Here is a 23,818-nt window from a genome sequence, read left to right as displayed (position 1 = left end):
TTGCTTGATTACCTCTAATGTTCTGTAGTTTAATTACTTACTGCCCTTTGCCATTGTCCAGAACTTATCCAGAAAATGCATAAATGTAGTAATTGGTGGCCCTAACCTGACACTTGATAAAACTCAGAGCTGGACAACAAATAAAACCTCTTCCTGATCCTTAAACAATAATCACACTGACTATTACTAGCAGTGACACATTATGAGCAGCCAGAACACCAGATGCAATAATTTCTATCTTGTAAAACCAGTTTGGCAGTTAGAAGAACGATAAGTACTTTGCTTTTGCTCTTTTGAGAAAGGTTTTTTAGTTGAACATACTTAAAAGTCTGACTATAAAAAGTGCTTAAAATGTTAGTGAAAATTAAATGTTTGAAAGCAGTGACAGTTAAATTTTGTTCCTAATGTGTTTAACAAGCCTAGAGGCTCTGTTATAGAATATCTTAAAATGGTTTTCTTATTATTTAGGCTACTTTGTTCAAGGCCTGCAGTTTCTTGTGTTGTTCTTTTTGCTCTGGGACTTGAAAGATTTCCAGGCATAGCTGCTGAGATATCGAAATGGCTCTCTGTATTCCTGTGGAATAATTTGGTCACATGATGTCACATTTGCCAAGTTTGAATCATCGTTGACCTTTTAGTGCTTATGCGAAGCTGGGTTAAGCTGTTCAGATGTGGATTAGCAAATTCATCAGCTGATCTGAACACGGCAGTCCGTGCCACACAGCCATCAAAATCAATTGCTTTGTTACAGGTGATATTAACATTTATTTATGTAACAGACACTTTTCTCAAAAGCAGTGTACAACTCGGAATAAGCAAAAGTACATTTGACAATGTAAGTTTTACATGCAGACACAGTTGTTGAAGTATGGTCAGTCTGTCCATTACCGCAGTTATTCCCTGCGCACAGGTCACTTTTGTTTTACATTTATTCATTTAGCAGATGCTTTTCTCCAAAGCAACATATACATCTCATAGAAAATACAATGTGTTCATTCCACGAGCAGAAAGAGACATAGATGCAGACACGTGATACATAAGTGCAGTTAGTTTCTTTCCTCTATGTGAATCAATGTTCATCACATGAGTAGCTGCATAAAACTTTATCAGAATAGCCACAATTCCTGATCAACTTCCTAGTAATTTTCTTTCATGGATGCATATATAAACTGTAATTATTTAATTTGTACATATATATAAAACATAATTTTTAATTCACTTTATATTTTTGGATTTATTTATATGACATTATTTTGACCGCTGCTGCAGTTTCCTAGTGATGTACAACGTTACTGTGTGCCAGTGTGGTGCCCTTCCTGCTCCCCCCGTAGGTATCACTGCAGAAACAAACAGTACATTGAAAATCATGCATCCCAGTGGAGAGTCGTGGTACTACATGACAGAATGAGTCCACAGCAGTGAGGGGGTCCTTGGCATCAAGGGAAAGCTGCACTGATTTTCCCTCAGGACTACACACTTGGGCAAACGGTTGAAACTAAAGGAGTTTCGTTTCCCACTGAAATGTACATGTTAGTGATCATTTCTTACATAAGTGTGGAGGGTTGCACTGGTTATAGCTGATGCCTTTAGATATGTGGGCTGCAGGACATACATTCATCTGAGACTTTTCTCCAAAGCAACTTACAGTGTTAGTCTACCTACTATTGTTTACCCATTTACAGGTGGTCCCTGATTTACAATGGTTTAACTTACAATTTTTTACTTTACAATGGTGAGCTTGTGATAGACATTCAGTAGAAACTGTACTTTGAATTTAGATTTCTTCCCAGGCAAGTAATGTGTGGCATGATACTTTCTCACAATGCTGGGCAGCAACAGCAATCCACATTCTCCAGTTTGTCACGCAGAGGTGTGTATTAGGTGTATTAAATGCATTTTCAACTTACAATGGGTTTTGCAGAATGTAACCCCATTGTAAGTTGGGGACTACCTGTATACAGCTGGGTGATTTTACTGGAGCAATTTTAGGTACATTGTTCAAGGATACTACAGCTGGAGGTGGGATCAAACCTGCAACCATTGGGTCCAAAGGCAGCAGCTCTAACCACTATGATACCAGCTGTCCCCATCATCACTTAAGGAATTATGATGGGGCTGGAAATGAGGGATCGATACGAGGAAGAAATGGGAAAATTGGGGCAGACCAGTGCTTAGCCGGTATCACAAAAACAGAAGCACTTGTCACACTGCACTCTTGTCACTGTCCTGAGATTACACCATCCTATCAGCAAATGAGGAAACAACACTATTGTAATAAAATTTTCATCAGCCTCTCAATCAGTCCAGTACACTGGTCATGTCTTCATTCGTTCAGTCTTAGTTATCTTTGTCAAGCTTTGATTCATGAGTGTTTCATCTTTGCATGCAAAACAGTTTGGAAAAAAAGAATTAAGTTTCATGGCGCATATTTTAATCGGCGATTTCCTCGACGGAACAAACAGCAGTAACCTGAGAGTCTTGAGTTGAATTTGGACAAGGGAGCAGAAGCCTGCTGGCATTGGTGTGACTACATACACCTCTCCAGTGATGAACACGCTTTGTTTTCCTCCTACGCTTCTATCACAGCGAAAGAGTAGGGCTTTCAAAAGGGTAAAAGTGTGTGGGGAATGTTTCTATCCTTGTATAACTGTGCACTTCAGTGTGAACCTGTTGAAACCAATATCTCTATTTATGATATATATATGTGTACTGTGTGTGTATATATATATATATATATATATATAGTCGTAGTGTAGTGCTATTGCATACACTGGGTCAATGGGCTGGAACAGTCCACAGAGTGAGCCTTGTGGTTTCTGAGAACACTAACACACGTGTTTCCCTCATGACGTGTGTGTCAGAAGATGAGAAGATGGCAGTTTCTCCAAAAAAAGTTACAAGTTTTAAGCACTTAGCAAAGGCCCTCTCTGTAGCCCAAATCAGAAGGCATGTAATATAGTCCAAACACTGATTTCCTTCATGCATCAAGTACGCAGTGAGCATTACACACCCCCTCCAAACATTTTTAGTTAAATATCCATTAACTTTGCTTTATTCGGAAAGAGTTGCTGTAATTCTGGTTTTTAAATCTTTTAAAGGCTGTGCACACCCTGGCCTTTGTCTCTGGGTTGAAACTGAATAATTATTGAGAAGCTAATATCATGTGTGACTAAATACACACACACACACACACATTTTCAGAACCGCTTGTCCCTTACGGGGTCACGGGGAACCGGAGCCTACCCGGCAACACAGGGCGTTAAGGCCAGAGGGGGAGGGGACACACCCAGGACGGGACGCCAGTCCGCCGCAAGGCAACCCAAGCGGGACTCGAACCCCAGACCCACCAGAGAGCAGGACTGTGGTCCAACCCACTGCGCCACCGCGCCCCCCTGTGACTAAATAATTCAAGCATAAAAAAAGATATTTAAATAAATTACCAAATGCCTTGTCAGTTTTCTTTGAAGGAAGCCACGGGATTCAAAAAATACAGAACAGCACATACACTAAAGTGTCCTTTTTTTCTGTGAGATGGAGAAAAGCATCTGCTAAATGAATAAATGCAAATGTTACAGGTTACATACATATAGACACTATTACCCAGAATGTCATAGTGGGGTGAATAAGTGTGTTTTCTGCTGTTCATTTAGCTAATGCCTTATTCCAAAGTGACTTATAGTTATTTACCTATTTATACAGCTGTATAATTTTTACTAGAACCACTGAGGGTAAGTACCTTGCTCAGAGGTATTACTGCAGGAGGTGGGACTCAAACCTGGGTCTTCAGAGTATAAAGACTGTGTGTCTGTACTACCATGTGGTCTCTTTTACCTACATGTGTTTAATGTGATTTACAGTAGGGTTACAGTCCATATCAGAGCAGCAGTGACAGTGAGTCTGCAGTGGAAAGCATGTGAAGGTCATGTCCATTTTGTCTCTTTTTGCAACAAAGGAAACTTGTCCTCATTTACATGCATTCACTCATTTAGCAGACACTGTTCTCCAAAGCAACTCCCAATGAACTCTATGTAATGTTATCAGCCCACACACCTTATTGATACACTACTTACAATGGGTCACTCATCCATACATCAGTGGAGCACACTCTGTCTGTGACTCACACATTATGGGTGAACCTGAACAGTATGTCTGTGGACTGTGGGAGGAAACCAGAGCATCCATAGAAAACCCATGCAGACACAGGGAGAACATACAGACTGAGTAGGGATTGAACCCTCTTCCTCTCACACTACGCCAGTGCTGTGAGATAGCAGCACTACTTGATGTACTACCGTGCCCTCCTCATTTAATTAGTTTAGCTGGCAACTTAAACAGTTAAATACATTTAAACAAGCATCTCAAAGCATAGTATTTTTGCATAGAAAAAAGGCTTGGGCAAAATTATTGGCACCCAAGAATCAAAATTTAATTACGTACTCTGCAGAGATTACAACTGTCTCCAAATGCTTCTTGTAAGTTACTTTGCTGCATCTTCCCCCTGAAATTTTACTCCACTCTTCATCTGCAGATTTTTCTAATTTTGCAGCAGGGTTCCAGGTCCAGGTCACTGTGTAGGACATTGCACTTCAAGATGCCTTGGTGTTCTGATTTCAGACTGAAATGCATGGGTTTGAGGCCCCCAGAGGTAGCAAAGCAACCCCACAGCATTATGATCCACTAGGAGTGCTGCTGGTTCCATGGTGGTTAGTGCTGCTGCCCTTGGACCCAAAAGGTTGCAGGTTTGAGTGTCACCTCCAGCTGGAATTTCCTTCTGCAAGGTACTTACCCTAAATTGCTCCAGTAAAAATTACCCTGCTGTATAAATGGGTAAATAACTGTAAGTAGCTTAACACTGTGAGGTGCTTTGGAGAAAAGTATCAGCGAAACAAAGTAATAAAATGTAAATATTCTACTTCCTTTGCCTGTAGGCAGGGTGTTCCTTGAAGGCCTAATTTTCCATCCATTGTTAACAACCACTTGTCCCAAGCAGGGTTGTGGTGAGCCAGAGCCTTACCAGCTAACACAGGGTGCAGGGGACACACCCAGGATGGGACACCAGTCCATCACAAGGCATCCCAGGCAAGGCTCAAACCCAAGACCTGCCCCCCAGCAGGCACTGGCTGAACCCACCACACCACCGCACAGGCCTTCTTTTGTTGTCTCTAAACAGAGGGCTGATTAGCATTTCCAGACTGTTGAAATTATTTTCCATTTGTCTATGGAACATTTTCCCAGAAAGGCTGTTCAAGTGAGTGTGTGCAAAGTTTAACCTGGCTCTTTCTTTCACTACGTTACTATGAGCTAACAACATAGTCTCCAAAGGCTGTGCATCCGAGTACTGATTCTTGGGTATCAACAATTTTTTCCGAGCTCCTTTTCAGTAATTGCTTTTATGATCAGCATAGCATTGAAACAGCATACAGATAGACGGTACACCAAGAGAAAAGCAAATATGTCCACATACGTAGAACAAGGGCTCTGGGTCAAAAGGTTACAGTTCGGTAGATTGAAATTATTTCTCAGAAGGCTGAAGCTCACCAGTAATTGATTTGCAAATCACAAGGAAATATCCAGCACCCTTTTAGATGGCATTTCTGGAGCCCAATTTGGGAATTAGTTGGGGTAGATCTGGGTTCAGGCCAGAGACCATAATAAGAAAACCGTATAGGGCGTCTCTGAACATTCTTCCAAACAAGAAGTGTTGAATATGACAAAATATTTGAATAAAGATGGGATCTTGTGAAATTTCTCAGTGAGAGACAAAGATCTTAATCTCAGGAGGCATGTAACAGACTCCTCACGCACCCACAGAGACTCTGGTCAAACCTGGAACCAATGAGTTATTATTATTATTATTTTATTTTTTATAGAGCGCTCTTCTCACACAGTGGCACAGAGCGCTTTAACACAGACATAAGGCAAAAAAAACAGATACAAACAAAGAAGACGGTCAACTAATGGCTACCATAATGAAGAACTTATTATAGAGCTATAAGTATGCCTACTGGCCACCGGGGAAAGGAACAAAAACTCTCAACTGAAAGCTGAGGGAGAAAAAACCTCTGGGGGTCCACCCCTCCTGGGCATTCTAGAAAATAACAATTTGTAAGCCAGTGTTTAACAAATAATTCTAATGTTGGTGAATGGCATCTTGGATCCCCGACTCGGCATGGAACATCTCAATCGTCACGGCAGATGGACATTATCCTCTGTCAGCATGGGATTCGTCTGTCACCACTGGCCAGCCTCCTCAGGTCTTATGTAGCAAGGTAGTGCTCAACGAGAAGATAGGACAGAGTTAGTAATTTGTTACTTAAGTAAATTTAAAATGCATTTTTGTAAAAGTTGATAAAATAAATAACCAAGGCAGGTTTTATTACATTACGAGGTGGAATGCCTGAGTGAACATATAAGTCTTAAGTCAGGATTTGAAAATAGAAATAGACGGGGCATTTCTGATAGTAATTGGTAGACTGTTCCACAGTTTAGGTGCTCTATAACTAAAGGCACGACCTCCTACTGAGATCTTATTGATCACAGGTACAGTTATTTGTTTAATCTGTGCAACCCAGTAGTAAAATATTATATTTGGTACCAAAGTCCCACCCTTATCTTTTGGTTAATAAAGTTCAGATAGCCTAATTCTGGGGCTTTTATGGTTCCAGATAAACCTATAGATCAAGGTGTCAAAGTTTTTTAAACATTTGTTTGGCAACTAACAGAATAGGTTTTTGAATAGGTATAACAACCGAGGTAAAACATTCGTTCAGACGTTGCTAATTCTACCAAACATTGAAATGGGTAAAGAAGACCAAAGACACGCTGTTCAGGTTCACCCAAAGTGTGTGAGTGACAGATAGAGAGAGTGTGTGTGTGTTTCACTGATGTATGGATGAGCGACCCATTGTAACTAGTGTATCTAGCAGTGTAAGTCACCACGGTGAATAGGTGTGTGGGCTGATAACACTACATAGAGTTCATTGGAAGTGGCTTTGGAGAAAAGTGTCTGCTAAAAAAATAAATGTAAAGTTCAAGAGATTAGGTCCTCTTTAATCTTCTTTATTCATTTTATCTGAACTTGGACATGCAGAACTCTGCTCCGTGAACTGGGTGGCAAAGGAAAGGCAACTGTACTGTGTGATTTACAGGGTGTGTTCCACCCCTCCAGTTGGGTTAACTGTTAAAATGATCTTCTGAAACAGGGACTGCTTTCACCGAAAGGGCAGTACACCGAGAGGGCTGAAAGTGTGTGATCCATTTACATTTATATCCATTTCTTATTCTGCTTGTCCTCCAGTTAATTTTCTCTGGGTTGCAAGGGAAGGAATGAAGTACCACTTACACGTCCACACACTCTCCAGTGCACCTTTCATTTGTGTTCAACTATGTATCCATCAATACAGGTGGTCCCCGATTTACGATGGGGTTACGTTCCACGAAGCCCATCGTAAGTTGAAAATATCGTAAGTCTAAAATTCAGTTAACACACCTAACCTACCGAATATCATAGAGTAGGATATGTGTGATGGCCATACGGGCTTTCCGCCTTCATGCTGGGCAATTATCTTGAGTTTCTCATTAAGAGTAATTGCCTTCCTCCTCCTCTTCCCACCAGTAGCAGGAGACACAGATGGGTGTTTTCAGGCATTTTGGATGCACAAAACACAACATAGATATGGGGGGTATCTGCATAGCTACTGTGGCAGATGGGAGCTGTGGATCGCTGCTGCTGCCCAGCATCGCGAGAGAGTATCACACCTCGTATCGCTTGCCCGGGAAAAATTCAGAATTCGAAGTATGGTTTCTACTGAATGTCTATCGGCAGTTCACCATCATAAAGTCAAAAATCGTAAGTTGAACCATCGTAATCGAGGAGCATCTGTGCCTACATTCAGCATTGAATTCCTTTATTATGGGTCCTCACTCTGTTCAGACCTCGAATTTTAGTCAGAGGTACATAGCATAAAAATTGTCAGTAAGCATCTGTGATGATTTTTGGAAGTAATATCAGTGTCTACAGCTTCTCATTAATGTGTGTGGAAAATGTACACTGTCCGTGTTGGAGAACCAAAAATTTCTGTTGTGCTGCAGCTATGACGGAAGCACTAGAACGTGCTTTGAGCTACGTGTCACTCAAATATCTACTCTTTTTTATGTGGTCAATGGTAAGTCCAAACGTTCGTGTTGACCTTTGCTCCTTGGCCAGCTGACCCGATTTGCTTTTTTTTTCTTTTTTTTTTTAAATACTCTTGCACTGCTTTCGTCTGCCAGGCGATGATCCAGTTTCCCAGCTGTTTAAAAGTGGCCTCGCCTCTGTAGAAAGCCCAAATATGGATAAAAAGACCTCGGGCTCTTTCAGATAGGCCAGCTGTGCGCTCAGTCTGTGGTAACCCACGGCTCTGAGTCATGACGTTCCCTGAAATAAAACTTTTAGCCCCCTCAGTCTTAACCAGATTGTTTCCATCAAGACAGAGCTGTGTGCACGAGCTCCTTTCTAATGGACCTGGCTGTCGAAATCTGCCCAGTCCTTCGCTGGATTAATGTCAGTAATGACACCAGTAGCGAGCCAGTGTGTGCACCGAAAATCCTAAAAGCAACTCACTCTCACTGAATACTTTTCTTCCGTATAGAAAATTAACTTCAGCACCTGAATAATAAGGAAACCCTTGTACATCGCTTTCATTGATCTGACCAAGGCGTTTGATACCGTCAGCAGAAGTGGGCTTTTCCGGGTTCTCGGTAAAATCAGCTGTCCGCCTAAGCTACTTAAGCTGATTCAATCCTTCCATGCTGATATGCAGGGCACAGTCCGTTTTAATGGATCAACGTCTGACGCTTTTAGCATCAAAAGTGGTGTCAAGCAGGGATGCGTGCTCGCTCCAACTCTTTTTGGGATCTTCTTCGCAGTGCTGCTGAAGCAAGCCTTCGGAAATTCCACAGAGGGGGTCTACCTACATACTCGAAGTGATGGGAACCTGTTTAACCTCGCAAGGCTTAAGGCCCGGTCGAAGGTACGAAAGGTTTTCATCCGTGATATGCTGTTTGCTGATGACGCTGCTCTGGTGTCACACACACAGGAAGAGCTTCAGCGGCAAATGGATTGCTTCTCTCGCACAGTTGAGGCCTTTGGTCTCAAAATAAGCTTGGAGAAAACCAATGTTATGGGACAAAGTACCCCTCAACCTCCATCAATCTCCATCGGCAACTACACTCTTGAGGTCGTTCACGCATTCAATTACCTCGGGTCGACCATCACAGATACCATGTCACTGGAGCCTGAGCTCAATAAAAGAATAGGAAAAGCCGCCATGACTCTGTCCAGTCTCAGCAGGAGAGTGTGGATGAATGGCATGCTCTCCAGGCGTACTAAGATCAAAGTTTACTGCGCTTGCGTTCTTGGAGTTCTGCTCTACGGAAGTGAAACATGGACTTTGTATGCCCACCAGGAGAAAAGATTGAACACATTCCACCTGCGTTGTCTCAGACGCATCCTCCAGATCTCGTGGAAGGACAAAGTTACTAACAGTGACGTCCTTAATCAGGCTGGATTGCCAAGCATGCAGACCATCCTCAGGCAACGCAGGCTACGGTGGCTAGGGCATGTCTGTCGGATGGATGATGGAAGGATCCCGAAAGACATCCTGTATGGGGAACTGGCCTCTGGTGTACGACCAACCGGACGGCCTCATTTGCGCTTCAAGGATGTGTGCAAAAAGGATTCGAGAGAGCTTGACATTAATGTGAACGGCTGGGAGGAGCTGGCAACTGATCGTTGCAGCTGGAGGCGGGAACTTCATCAAGGTCTGGGACGTGGCGAACAAAAGCTGCGACTACAGGCTGAGGAGAGGCGAAGACGCAGGAAGGTCAGGCTTCAAGTGGAACATATGAACAGCACCCAGCACATCTGTTGCAACTGCGGCAAGGATTGTCATTCTCGTTTGGGCCTTCACAGTCATGGCCGGCGATGCAAACCACCGTGAAGTGGACAAAACCAAGGCGCAATTCCATGGTCTTTCTAGACTGATGGATGCCAATGATGAATGATTAGGTGTCATGGATGTGGCAGAGGCTGATGTGATCTTGGCAAAAGAGGGTCTGGATGATGTCTGGGGTGGGGTACTTGGGGTTTCTCCACATGAAATGTACACCCGATCTTTCCTGAGCCAAGTCTGAGGGAGACACCCATGAGCTGCATGGAGATGTCATTTATAGGCAGTGGGTTTCCAGAATCTGCTGGCCCTGCTGTGTGCAGAGGATTGGCACAAAGCCAAGAGCATTACCACATACATCACTTATACAAATACAAGGACCATAACTGACAACAACAGCTAGAAACCTCACAGTGTGTCTAAAACGAGCAAATTGATGATCAGCAAATGATTAGAGCCTCATGAGTTTGCAGGTGTCTTTTTATTGAACTCTATAAACAATATACACAATTGCAGGAACAAATGTCTATATTAAAATGCTTTCATAAGCACATTTCATAAAATTTGCTCAAGAAATGATAAAGTTAAATTTCATCAGTAAGTGCTCTTATCTAGGTGGTATATTACACGATTATACTACATGGTAATTTTAACGTTACATGAAAATACTGCAGAATGTTATCTTGTAATATGCAGCAAAACAATATCTTCTGCATTTTTTATTTGTATTCAACCCAACAGATGGAAAGGGAGCCCACCGAGCTAGCAAACCAACAAACAGAAGGTGTGATCAGACTTCAGCCCTAGTAAACTGCCTATGAGGAGTGTTTGAAATGATGCTGCAATGAATGCAGTGTAACAGGCAGGTAGAAAAGAAAAAAGCACAAGTTGTGAAGCTGCCACGCTTTGCAACGGGCATTATTTTCTGACTGCGCAGGGAGAGGAAGGTAAGAGTGCAGATATCAGTTCCTCTTTGTTCTCCTCCAGTACAAGTAGGAGTGATTTGCAATTTGACACACTCAGGAAATATCGAGTTCCTGTGCACTATTTATAACCTGCACCAGCCGTTGCTGTGCTGCATGTTAATAATAATTCCACAGAAACAGCACCCAAGATCGGTAATAGTTACCATGACACAGCTTTGACTGCCAGAATTAAAAGTCCAGTAATAATGAGGCGTGGCAGTTTTTAATATAAAAAACATGTCTGGGGAGCAAATTTAAAAACAGGCGTAAACATGTCTGCTCATGTGAACATGTGGCTTGGCATTGAACAGTTGTACAGTGTTAAAAGTCAACAGTGCTTCTGTAATGACATATAAGGAACCATAAAAATTCAAACATTGCAATTTCAACCATTTATTTCTATTATGTGCAGTCAGTATTGTTAAATCTTTTTTTATACAATCTATTTACAATCCTAGACTTAACAATTCTTAATTGTTCATTAGCTCCAAATTTTTGGCACACATCTTGCCTTGAGAGGCAGGTTAAAACCAGTTGTAATTGGACTTGTACTGATTTTCCCTACTTAACGCTTAGTTTAGTTTTACTTTAAAGTGTGGAAACCACACAAAGTGTATTTTTTCAGAATATTTGCTGTAGTTATGCAGATAAAATTATTTTCCAAAAGTTCTCAATGTGTCGTTTTCAAGCACTTGGAAAGAGATTTTAATGTTTCAGTACAAATATAGTCCTCTATGATTTAGACTAGACACCCCATGTTAAGGGCACATTTTGATGTCTCGAAATGCTACCATATTTCACAATCACTCATGAAAGGGAGACTAGGAACAGCTGGTAGCATAGCAGTTAGCGCTACTGCCTTTAGACCTAAAGGTCCCAGGTTTGAGCCTCCCCTTGGGCTGCAATACCCTTGAGCAAGGTACTTACCCTAAATTGCTCCAGTAAAATTACCCACCTCTATAAATGGGTAAATAATTGTAACCTTAACACTGTAAGTTGTTTTGGAGAAAAGCATCAACTAGATGAATAAATGTAAATCTGTAATTTTCATATGGACATTATAGAAACTACTTTTCCAGTGAAAGTCACAGTGATCTGAAGGCATTCCCAGGGAATGCCATACGATAAGGCATAGTAAACTACATGGCACCCCATTATGTCACAGAATATAGAGGTTTGCTTGCACAATCACACTCTAAGGGCAGTTTCCCAAGAGGCCTCAACAGTACGCCTTCGGAATGTGGGCAGAAACCAGTGTGCCCAGAGACATCCTTCAAAAACAAGAGAGGAACATGTACACTCTGTGCAGACATAGCTGGGCCTCAATGCAAAATGCAACTCTGACACTGACACACTTTGCCACCCAACTTGTAATATGCATGAATATGGATAATTGAGGTTAAGCTTAAAATGATGCAATATGAGATGTAAACTTCATTATGCAGGAAATCTGAATAGTAATTATGATGCTAAAATCATTAGCCTTACTGGAAAGCCTTGCTTATGGAAATCCGAGATCTATCTATGTAATCTAAGTTAATCAGGAGAATTTAATTTTGACTTTAAGTGTAAAGACATGAGTTTTGATCATGACAGCAGGAACTCATCTAAAAGATGCTCATTACTGTAGAAAGTCCACTTTACAATTCACCAGCTCAGTCGCCTTGAGCAATTTTTCATCCTGTTTGCCTCCCTTAGGACTTCATCAGCTTTACGGAGCCTATCCACAGCCTCAGCCAAGAGCTCCTGTGGTGATACCTCACTTGGTGCACCTCCGTCGACCATGGAGCCAGACAGTGTGTGGAGAAACTTATCTGTGTTCAGCTCCGGGCATGCTGTGCCGCACAGCTCACCAGTGTCATTACTCTGGAACATTGGAGAGAGTTCCTCTACAAGCTTGGTGCAGGACAACAAGTCTCCAACAGATCTGGACTCCCTTTTGAGAGAGGGTAAGAGTGCCAAGAGAGGTGGGGAGGACTGGCTGAGCCAGTGAAGCAGGTCTCCATCCAGTGGGTCATGGAGGGTCTTGTGCTTTTGAGTAACAGTGTTATCAGACCTGTGTTCCAAGCCTAGGGTGTGACTATCCATAAAATCTGCACCGTCTTCACCAATGTCCTCATCCAAGCGAGCTCTGCTGCCACTCAAAGCTATGGTTGAAGCCCTGATGTTATCAGCAGTTTCTGATTCGTCATCAGAGTGTTGGCCACTGTCACTAGACCTCAACTCCTCTTGGTCTATTTGCTCTACAGTGAGATCCAGATGATCCCCCGTATCAAAATTAGACACCACTAACATCAAAGTGTCACTCTTGAGCTTCGGAGAAACTGTGGTATCTTCTTCAGATTTTGGAGTATCTTTATTATCTGACGCAATATGTACTGTTGCAGAAACAGTGTCACTAGAAGGTACCACACCCTTAGATGATTCTGCTGAAACCATCTCACCAGACTGAATCATGATTTCAGTACCTAAGACTGCCTCATCAGCTACATTCGCACACGTAACTTCTGTGGTATGAACAGGGTTGCCGGAATCAGTAACAGTCTTAGCTTCTGTTGCAGTAGTCTCACAAGCAGGCATCGCAACATCATCAAGTGTAGGTATGTTTGTAAGTTTTGAGGAATCGGTTGATCCTGTCGGCAGATCACATATATAACCAGTGATAACTGGGGGTTTCAGAGGCTTCTTCTTTGGAGGAGCAGGTGGACCAGGATTCTTTCTCACGGGTTCTACCAACTGCTCAGGGGTTTTTGACACATGAGAACTTGACTCCAGGACTTCCAGGACGGGTGGTGCTGTTAGCTTTTGTTCCTCCTTATGCTCTGTAACTGTGCTGCTGGGAACTAGCTTTTCTTTTTCAGAAGGAGCAGATTCTTCAAGTACATTAGTTGGTTCCTGTTCTGCGGTCGGCAGAACTAGATGTTCCTGGTCTGACACAGAGGGCTCTAAGGGTGCTGAACTCTCTGAAGCACAACCATCCCCAGTCATGGTTTGCTCAGAAGAGCTGCCTGGAACAGTCTCAGATAACAATCCTTCAACTTTTTCCTCCTCAGTGCCTTCAGCACTTTCCAGAACTTCCTTTTCTAAAGTGGGCTTTATGTGTTTGGAAGGTGGTGTGGGAGGCTGGAGGTCTTTGCTAGATGCTGTTGGAACTACATTCGGAGCTACGTCTTTTTCTTCAGACAATCTCCTTGTTTTTTCAAGTGTTGGGATAATGGAAATAGATTCTTCTGTACTCTCTTGATCATTTCCCATAAGAGGCTCCATGGCTGAAGTAGTAGGCTTGCTGTCTTTTGAAGGAGGCATAGGGGGCTTCAAAACCGTAGTCTCAGAGTTGGGTTCTTGACTGGACTCTTGCTGCTGTTGTTGGGTCTCACTGTCTTTACTTGGTGGCATAGGAGGCTTTACGGCCTCTTTTGGAGCCTCTGCCTCTTCAATAAGTGGATATGTCCCATTAGGTGTACTGTCCACAGTGTCAAGATCCAGTCTTAAAATTCCATCTGATGAAACACTGGCAACCTGAAATAGTTACAGGGGAAGAAACTAATTGTAAATGTGACACCATATACAGTAGAACGTGGGTCATAGTTTTTCTATATTTAAAAAGCAGCCTTTGCAACATACAATAGGAAAGGTTGCAATTGCTGAAAGGAGTTACACAAACCTCCTTCATATGAATCCTGGTAGGTGGTCTTCGACTTCGACTTCCCTTAGGTCTCGTACGTGTGACATGTTCTAATGAACTGCTTTCATCAATTTTTACCTGTTAAGTACAAGACTTCAAAGTCTTAAAAACAAAGGTCTTCAGTAAAATTGCAAACTCATTTCAGAAACAATAAATATTTACTGCTGAAGTTATTTAAAGGGACGCTTAAATATTGTTCTCCATACAACTAATGTCAAACCGTCAAATATGTGTGGGCATGCGTTAAAAGTAAAAAACTGAAATAATACCTCATCAAAAATTTTATTTTTTGCTCTGTTGATGGCATCACTAAGAGCCTTAATCCAAGCATCCTTCTCCTCGGGATTTGGAATCTGAAGTTTTACATCATGGACCTACAACAAATCACAAAAATAGAGTGAGAGCAGTAGGCCCATAACTCACATCTGAGAGTGTTGGCCCATACCCAGGTTCTGAACCTGGTCAACATTTAAAAATATTTAGTGTTCTTAAATGGCTCATAGTCAGTACTGAGTGGGAAGATTCGCTCAAATGTGTTTTTCATCAGAGCACATACAGTGCTTTACGTAAGGGTCAAAGGGACCTGGGCTGAACAGTTTGTGAAATGAATAAAATAATGGAAGACTGAATAAAACAAAATTTGTTATGGTGATGATTGTGCTAATCAACAGATAATACCAATCTGTCCAAATTATTTCCGGGAGAAAACAATTTCCAAAAGTACAAGTAGGCGCTCTGCTCACATCAATGTGTCCAAACTACCCCACTGCAAAGAAATCTCTGAAGGAAACGCTGAAGCCTTCCTCCGCAAACCAATGGATTACAAGTGCAAATAGGAATACTGTGCTTTTGAAGAATTAAAAAGGGTGAAAAGGCTTGTTAAAAACAACCTTAACATCAAGCCCGTGTTTTACATCCACTGCAAGTATGTATAGTGTAGTGGGGCTGTCCCTTTAAGTTGGCATACCTTTCATATGTAATCCCTTTAAATAGTGGAGAGAAACTCCAGTTGGTGGCTCTCAAGTGCAGGTGTTTTCCTACTGATATTGGCATGTCAACGACAACAAGAAGAGTTGGTTGACAGTTGTTGTGTGACGAGCATAAATATATTGTATTGAGTAGAGGGCCTTGTCACGTTTTTTATTACTCAGTTTTGCCATATTTAACCTTTGGTTGGTATTTCAAGTTGAATTTATAGACATTTTTATTTGGTGTGTTGTGGTTGATTTTTAAAGACCTTGAGAACTATAGTTGCATGCAGCAGTATTGAGGTTTGACCTACCAACTCATTTCATTTGTAAATAAATTATACATTTTTTTGTAATGGAACTCTGGTACTTTTATCTAAGATAAATATAAAAGTGGGCAGCACGGTGGACGTGGGTTCAGTCCCCACTCAGTCTGTGTGGAGTTTGCATGTTCTCCCCGTGTCTGCGTGGGTTTCCTCCTGTGCTCTGGTTTTCTCCCACAGTCCAAAGTCATGCTGTTCAAGTTCACCCACAGTGTGTGAGTGACAGTGAGAGTGTGTTCCACTGATGTATGGATGAGTGACCCTTTGTAAGTAGTGTATCTAGCAGTGTAAGTCACCACGGTGAATACGATGTGTGGGCTGATAACACTACATACAGTTCATTGGAAGTTGTTTTGGAGAAAAGCGTCTGCTAAATGTAAAAACTAAGGTGAACACTGCTACATAAGTTTGAGTGCCTTTTGTACTTGAATGATCCAGTATTTGAGCACACATTGTTGTGCTATAGTTTCCTTGAAGTGTGCCTGACATCCTGTCTCTCGCTGGGTTCTGCATGTAGAGCTCAAAAGGAGTCTTTAAAGGACCCTTTATAGTGGTTATCTGATTTACTACATAAACCAGCATGAGACCAGGGTTAAGACCTCTTGAAGTAGTACAACTGTGTGGTTGAGCGATAATCGTAATTGAAATGTGCTCCATGCCAGCATGTGATATCCTCAGTCCTGCTGAGCTACGGTCCTCGAGGACGTTTATTCCCCAGGAATTCGCCAAACAATATAAGGGGAAGTCAGTGTTTTGAGTTTTTCATGGAAAACGAGCAGCTGTCAGTCACTGTGTTCAAAACAATACATATTTTGAGAAAGTTTTGCTGTCATCCGCAAATTTCTATGACCACAGTACAGTGTCGTACTGTTTATGCTAACGTTTTTGGAAAAACTACACAGAGTTTGAAAGCTGACTCAGGTTCATACTGAGAACCCGTGGCTCTCTGCAGAAAAAGCTTCCTCCCATTTCTTACTCTGACATCTGCTCTGGTCTAAAGTGTCAGCTCTTCTCCCCTTTAATATTAATAATAGCTTAATATTAGCTTCTCTCTTATTCCTGCTCCTGACACTGCCCTTAATTTCAGCAAACTTCAGCAGACCATCCTGCTTTCTGCACGCTGTCTAGTAATGGACTGCAGCTAGAACAACCAAATTAGAATGTAAGTTAATGTTTCTTCTTTTTAATTTGGACTTCTGTATCATTCGCATACATGCAATACAAAAGTAAGTGCTCATCCAAAACACTTTCATAGATACAACCTGCAAACACACCATTTGCCACTCCTCAGTGGGACACCTTGTCCGATACATTTGTTCTCAAAACGCATCAAGTTTTCCACAATGACTCTGCACTTGTGCAAGAAAATCCACCCCCTTCTTCCACAGCATAAAATCGAAGGGCTCTGTATTTCCATCTGAATCCTTAGTGAAGGCATGCAGACTGTCTGCAGCGCCATTGCATCATCCCTTCAGTTACACCCGTCACAGCAGAGCTGTATAGTATTTTCCAGTCACCATGTGTGCATGAGCAGCCTCCAATCTGACATGGCCTCTACTTAGGTTTAGCACATCTGAAGGTAAGAATTCTGGCTTGTGGCTGTCTGGCACTGCGAAGAGAATGTAGTAACAACTGATGTTTACATTACGACATGGACAGAGCAGGGTCAAAAAAAGCAGGAGTGAATCACTTTTTCTGATGGAGAAAACAGATGTACCGAGCTCATCACACTGAGGCCGTTGCTGTCTCCTTACCTTGCTTTTGGGGGCTGGAATTAACACGAGTCTGTTCTTCTTCTGGAACGGACCCTTAACTCTACAGCATCTGTCATATTTTTCAAGATCCACTCGTTCGATGCACCTCTCCAAATCCTGCACGAGCACATATGGGAAAAATAACAATCTTTCTATCTATAACGCACTACAGGCACTGTAAATACAGAATTTTGCCTATCAGGGACTTTGGGTTTCCACTGCTTCCCACTAATCACCAGGTTAACCATATTCATCGCTTTGATACAACGTAACATCTGGATTTTTCACGCAGCCATTATTTACGTGTTACGCGTCAGTTTACATTCACCAGCTAATTTTTGCACAGAGACGTCCGGATGTATTATTTGCTTTAATAATATCAATACGTTATTAAAAAGTGAATATTAATACTATTAATGTTAAAGTTCTGGAACACAACAAAAGTCCCAGGGTCCTACTGTTATTATATGCTATGTACCCTGTGGTAAAGTCTCCCATCATGATTTACCTCCTTCTCATAGACGACAATCTCTGTCTTATCCACTAAGATGTAGCGATCCTTGTAGCTTCCCAGGAACTTCCCTGAAGACTTCTTCACCCAGCCAGCCTTTCCAACAAACTTGGACTCGTCAGGCTTGGCAACCTCCCCCTTCACACCCTGCCACGTGCGGGAAGAAAACAGAGGTGGAAAATGTGCTCTCCCTTCAGAACTCCACATCCCAGCCATGAGTAAAAGTGTTGTAAAGTCACAGTACAGAAAAAGTTTCGGGCAGCTCACACCCGGACAGTAAATGTGTATCGGGACAGTGAAATGGCAGAATATCCTCCCTACAGAATGTGTTGCCAACTGTGTTTAACAAGTGGAAGTATTCACTAATGAAGTGAAATATTTCCATATTTCATCTGGAGTATTGCACTCAGTGTTGTGGGAGCATGGACCCAAGCTTCTACAAAGAAATCACTCATGCTTAATTGGCTTCAGCGGCAGTTAATATAGCAACAGACTACTGTACCTGCTATTCAATAGATGTATAATGAATTTGAATAATAAGAGCACAAAGAATAAAACAAGCTGCATGTAAAATACAGATATGAAACTTTTTAACCTTGAAACCTTAACTTCCTACCCCTTAATATTAAATAAAAATGACACTGTTTAGTTATAAAAAAAAAGCTGAGTGATGTACGTATATAGCCAACTAAGTTGGTATCGTTACTACCAAAGTGGGGGACACACCCGATATCTGCAGCTATAATCCAGGAAGGAAACTGCAGTGACTCACAAATATCGACATCATAGCAATTTAATACATACATTTAATTCAATTTATTCATTTAATAGACCAGGATGTCAAGGAGGGTAGGCAACCACTGGTACTTGGACCCACAGGTGCTTATTTTTCTCCCATTTCTACGGGTTTTGAATTTTTTGTTTTCCCCTCCTCACTTGCCAGTTAGCTTCTTATGGGCTGAATAAATGCAAACTGATATGTTTATCTGTCTGTCTTCTTTCACTTATCACTGTACATACTGTTCAGCACCATATGTCACTTTTGCAACAATGGCTTTATAAAATAAACTGAAGTGAAATAGAAAAGGCGGGCACAGTGGTGCAGTGGGTTTGGCCTGTGCCTGCTCTCCAATGGGTCTGGGGTTCAAGTCCTGCTTGGGGTGCCTTGTGATGGACTGGTGTCCTGTCCTGGGTGTGTCCCCTCCCCCTCCAGCCTTATGCCCTGTGTTGCCGGGTTAGGCTCTGGCTCCCTGCGACCCTGCTTGGGACAAGTGGTTTCAGATTGTGTGTGTGTGTGTGTGTGTGTGTGTGTGTGTGTGTGTGTGAGAGAAATGGAAAGGGGGATGTGCTGGTGTGGCAGGTTCAGCCAGTGCCTGTTGTGTGGTGGGTTTGAGCCCTGCTTGGGGTGCCTGGCAACAAACTGGCATCCCACCTGGGGTGTGTCCCCTGTGCTGCTAGGCAAGGCTCTGGCTTGCTGTGACCCCCTTGCTCAGGACAAGTGGTTGGTGACAAGGGACAGTGGGAAGGTTGGATGAAATTGAAAAAGGCAAACTGCACACACTACCCCCCAGGACCTGAACCAGAAGTGAAGAATTCTGAACTGCATGGTTCTGAGAATATACATGGAAAAAATAGGGATCAGTTAGGGATCAATGCCTACATGCTGAAAAATGCCAATTAAGAAGGCAAAACATATGTTCAATTATTTCTTCTGAATGGCAGGAAACTGAAACAAAGATATGTAGGTATACTTATAGCTCTATAAAAGTACTTTATTATGATAGCCATTAGTCGACTGTCTTCTTTGTATCTGTTTTTCTTGCTTTATGCCTGTGTTAAAGCCCTCTGTGTCACTGCGTGAGAAGGGCGCTCTATAAAAATAAAAATAAATAAAATAAAATAAATATGTTTCCAGACCATATAAGTACAGTATGGACAATGACATCACCTCCTCGAGTGAAGATAACCATTTGATTCATTTCACTACTAGGGCGGTCAGGGGGCTTTTGCTCAGTGAGTACACTGTAACTTGTCAGGAAGTTGTGTAGGATGAGACTCTGTTGAAATTCAAGCTGCAGTCATGCTTGGTCCACAAAGCCTCCTGTCCAAAATGTCACACTGAAGTCAGGAAGATCCTGAAAACACACGGTACCTTTAAGAAATCGAGGGAGTCGTGGATGGTATCAGGAGAGCTCGTAGGTGATTATGATGACAAATGAAAAAAATTTGTTGTTCATGTTGTGCTTTGACTCTTGAGGATTTGCACACACACCTTTAAACATTTGGCCTAAGGCCCAGGATCTCTGGACTATAGAAGGAAATTCCACAGGATGGCCTTGGAAGGGTTAGCTGGCTGTTTTTCTACTTTCACTGGGCTTACAGCCTTTACAAGCCTTCGAACTTGTTTGCTTTAGCTAACGATGAAGCGGCAAATAGAGAAGAATAGGAATACACCAGCTCTGTTACTCAACCATGCTGGACAAGGTCTCTTCTTTCTCATGATACCACAACAGGGTGAGTCTGATGAAACAGGAAGATCAGTGACTTGAGTTTGGTTTTCTCACACACAAGGTTAAAAAAAAAGAACACAGGATGTGTAAGCAGAGTATTCTGTTGAAGGACTGCGTTTGGGAAAGCCCAGCTGTGTGCAGCCAGGTATAACATGGAACCATCCGTCCCTGGCTTAGTCTGTCATGCAGATGTAAAGTCAACTCAGCTAAATGGCTCATGAAAAAAAAAGCTGTTTTAATCTGAAGTTCACAGCCACTAAACATGAGAGAAATTAAAATGGCCATGCATGTTAACAAACGTGTACCTATGTCATAACACGGAAGACTGAAAAATGGATGCATACGTTCTCAGAATGAGCGTATAATTGTTTTTCTGTCTCTGAGCATGGAAGCTTGCATTTCAGCTTGAGTCAGTAATAAGCGGAAATTATAGTTAATGTATTCTGAATCTCGTGATCAGCAATCTGAACATATTTTTAATTCACACACGGAAAAAACGATTTCAGTAAAATGCTTGATTCGCAGATTTTATTTATTGCTGTTTCCTTCATACTCTGTCTTGAAAGGCTTACTAGCATACTTTAAATTTATTTGAAACTAAGCAAAAATTAGAGGTGGGGAGACCATAAGAGAGCCATATCTTCACCAACATGTGTTCTGAATCAAGCCCTCTGCTAGGGTGGAGACTACATTTGGAACAAGTCAAGCTCCCCTGAGCTTTGACCCTCACTGCTCTCAGTACAGCTAAGTTGAGATCATCCCGTGAAGCTACTTGCTCATCTCTAACAGCCACCAGACTGAAACCAGGAAAGGAGCAGCCACAGCGAGATCAGTATTTTGAGCAGCAGGGGACAAGGGAGTGCTGAGGCTCAAGAGCTGTTCATGTTTGCCTCCACGTGCTATAACAGACGCCCTAGAGTTCCTACAAGAAGGTGGCAATCTGACATACGCTCCCCTGCACAAGTATAAAGAAAAAGCGTCGCTGCATAAGCCTGCACTTAGGATACACCACAAGTGTGAAAAGCAAAACACCCCTTGTTTATATATGGCAACAACAATCTTGTAAGATCAGTGTAGATTCAAAGTAGTCCTACAGCTGACTCAGTGCTCATAAAACAGGAGGGACAAGATGCATCAAACAAGAACTAGTGCAAGGTTAACTGATGTTAAGGTGAATATCAGGCCTAATGTAAAATACAAAAAAAATGCACAGATATACAGATAATAGAGTTTTGATCCTAACATAGGCTCCGTAGCCAAGCGGTGAATGCCTGCATTTAGCAAAATATCTCAAAGTGAATAAACCCACCCACACTGTACTGCCTACATACAAAACATTTTGTGACCCGTCTAATCGCGGCTGGGCCAAGTCTTACAAACTGCTTCAACTGTTTTTTTTTCCTCCGGATTTCCTTATTAATGTCCAGCACAAAGGCGACAAAGTGATCAAGATGAGAATAATTCTTCTACAGCTGCCGTATACTGAGACCAGCAGCACAGTCTGAAATATGAACAGAACTCACATTAAACTGAACATTCTTGAGTATGTAATGCTCAAAACACACCAGTTGTTTCAAAAATGTTTTTAAAAAAAATTAAAACTTTTTTTTTTAACCTTTTCATGGATGGTTATTTAAAAAACTTCACAAAACAATGAATATAATGAAAGACTTATGATTTTTTTTTTATTTTCAATAAGCTATACTCTACCAGCACCTGATCCAGGACGCAGATGAAGATGAACGACTGACACAGGAGGAGCAAATACCGAGCATCATGTCTCGGGATGCGATCAACACAAATATCGTGTCATTGGTCCATCCTAGTTCCTGATTTTTATTGCTGCAATATTTTGCAAAACCATTTTAGCTGGGTTAATCCTGAATGAGACTCCGGTGTGAAAGCAGATCTTGTCTTTTTTTTGCACAATCTAGACAAGCGGTTATTGAAATTGGTGGGTTGGTTAGAAAACCAAAGTGCTCTTCTAAGGACACACTCCTAAATGAGCACAATACCCCTTGCATGCTGTGGTTTGGAATATAATTTAATTCTCTCATGAATTGTTCTGGGAGACAGCCATGTATAATTAACTTTGTAATCATTTTTCCCACAGTAAATGCAGCCCTACTTTGATTTGATGTGCACCACTGTGGTCCAGGAGGACAGGTGTGCAACAGATCCAGCATCACTGAGAACCAACATCACACATGTATCTCACACCCTTTTTTTAACATGGGGCGCGTCATTGTCATAAACTCAGCCAAAGTTAAATACAATAAAACCAGTGACTGCCTGGTCATTAGTTTGTCTGCTTTTCAGTAAAAAAAAAAAAAAAAAACAGATTTTTTTTTTCTTTTGTTGTTTGAATTGGTTTATTGAAGCAGAATGTCATTTAAAAAAAAACTGTCATCATTTCTCGCAGCAGCAGCATCTTGTGAAGTTGAGCGACACTGAGCAATGAACCCCAACGTCTCTTGTCTTACAGTAAAAAGTACTGGGAACACAGTGTTTTCCCATGGTACTGTCTCAGGGGCAGAGAAAGCGCTTAATCGCGGCACAGAGCGTCCAGAAACGGGCTCTGTCCAGTACGACGACGCACACTTAAAAAAGAAGAAAAAAAAAGAAGAAGAAAAGACTACTTACATCTTCCATCATGATAAGACAGATCCGCTAAGCGAGCAGCAAAGAAAAACGGCCGAGACGGACTTTATCTGGCGCTCTTCAAAAACACTCCTCTTCTTTCCGAGATGCTCTTCTTCTTCCTCACATACTGCATGGCGAAACTATGAGAGAAAAAAAAGCAAAATAAAACGGAACTTCGACTCGAGTCAAGTTCGCCCCTCGCTGCTTCTTCGTTTCTCGCCTTCTTTTTCCTCTTGACTCGGTGCTGCGAAAGAAGTTTAAAGAAAAAAAAAAAAAAAAAGAGTTTGGTTTCCGGCGAGTTCACGGGCGGAGAGCTGCGGCTCGGAAGGAGGGGAGGCTCCGGGCAGGGCGCCTGTCACCCACTGCTACAGACCTGCCATGTTTGCGTCTTTTCGCTTGTGGGCGCCGACAGCAAGGCTACACTTCATGTCGTGCGACGCGTGAAAACTAAGGCCCTTGTCATGAAGAACGCCGGCAGGTTGTTGCCCGTCGCCTCGTGGCGTGCGGTTGGTTGCCGTGCGATCAGTGAA

General features: G+C 42.1%; 1 protein-coding gene across 2 annotated transcripts; it reads right to left on the bottom strand.

Annotated features, from left to right (window-relative positions):
• Positions 1–11,878: 11,878 nt before the first annotated feature.
• LOC108941980 (pleckstrin homology domain-containing family O member 2-like) lies at positions 11,879–23,781 on the bottom strand. 2 transcript variants are annotated; one of them, XM_018764964.2, is made up of 7 exons: positions 23,662–23,781; positions 23,289–23,532; positions 18,133–18,282; positions 17,625–17,741; positions 14,849–14,953; positions 14,559–14,657; positions 11,879–14,413 (listed from the first exon to the last, which is right to left on the bottom strand). In XM_018764964.2, the coding sequence occupies exons 2-7, from the start codon at positions 23,298–23,300 to the stop codon at positions 12,542–12,544; spliced, it is 2,355 nt and encodes a 784-aa protein (XP_018620480.2). In that variant the 5' UTR covers positions 23,301–23,532; positions 23,662–23,781; the 3' UTR covers positions 11,879–12,541. The 2 variants fall into 2 exon arrangements, with proteins under 2 accessions (XP_018620480.2, XP_029109655.1); XM_029253822.1 differs by having other exon boundaries at positions 23,289–23,781.
• Between the last annotated feature and the right edge of the window lie 37 nt (positions 23,782–23,818).

This window comes from Scleropages formosus, chromosome 7 (assembly GCF_900964775.1).
Source record: "Scleropages formosus chromosome 7, fSclFor1.1, whole genome shotgun sequence".
Taxonomy (NCBI): domain Eukaryota; kingdom Metazoa; phylum Chordata; class Actinopteri; order Osteoglossiformes; family Osteoglossidae; genus Scleropages; species Scleropages formosus.
The sequence above is the reverse complement of the archived record's forward strand: the minus strand, read 5'-3'. Positions and strand labels throughout refer to the sequence as shown.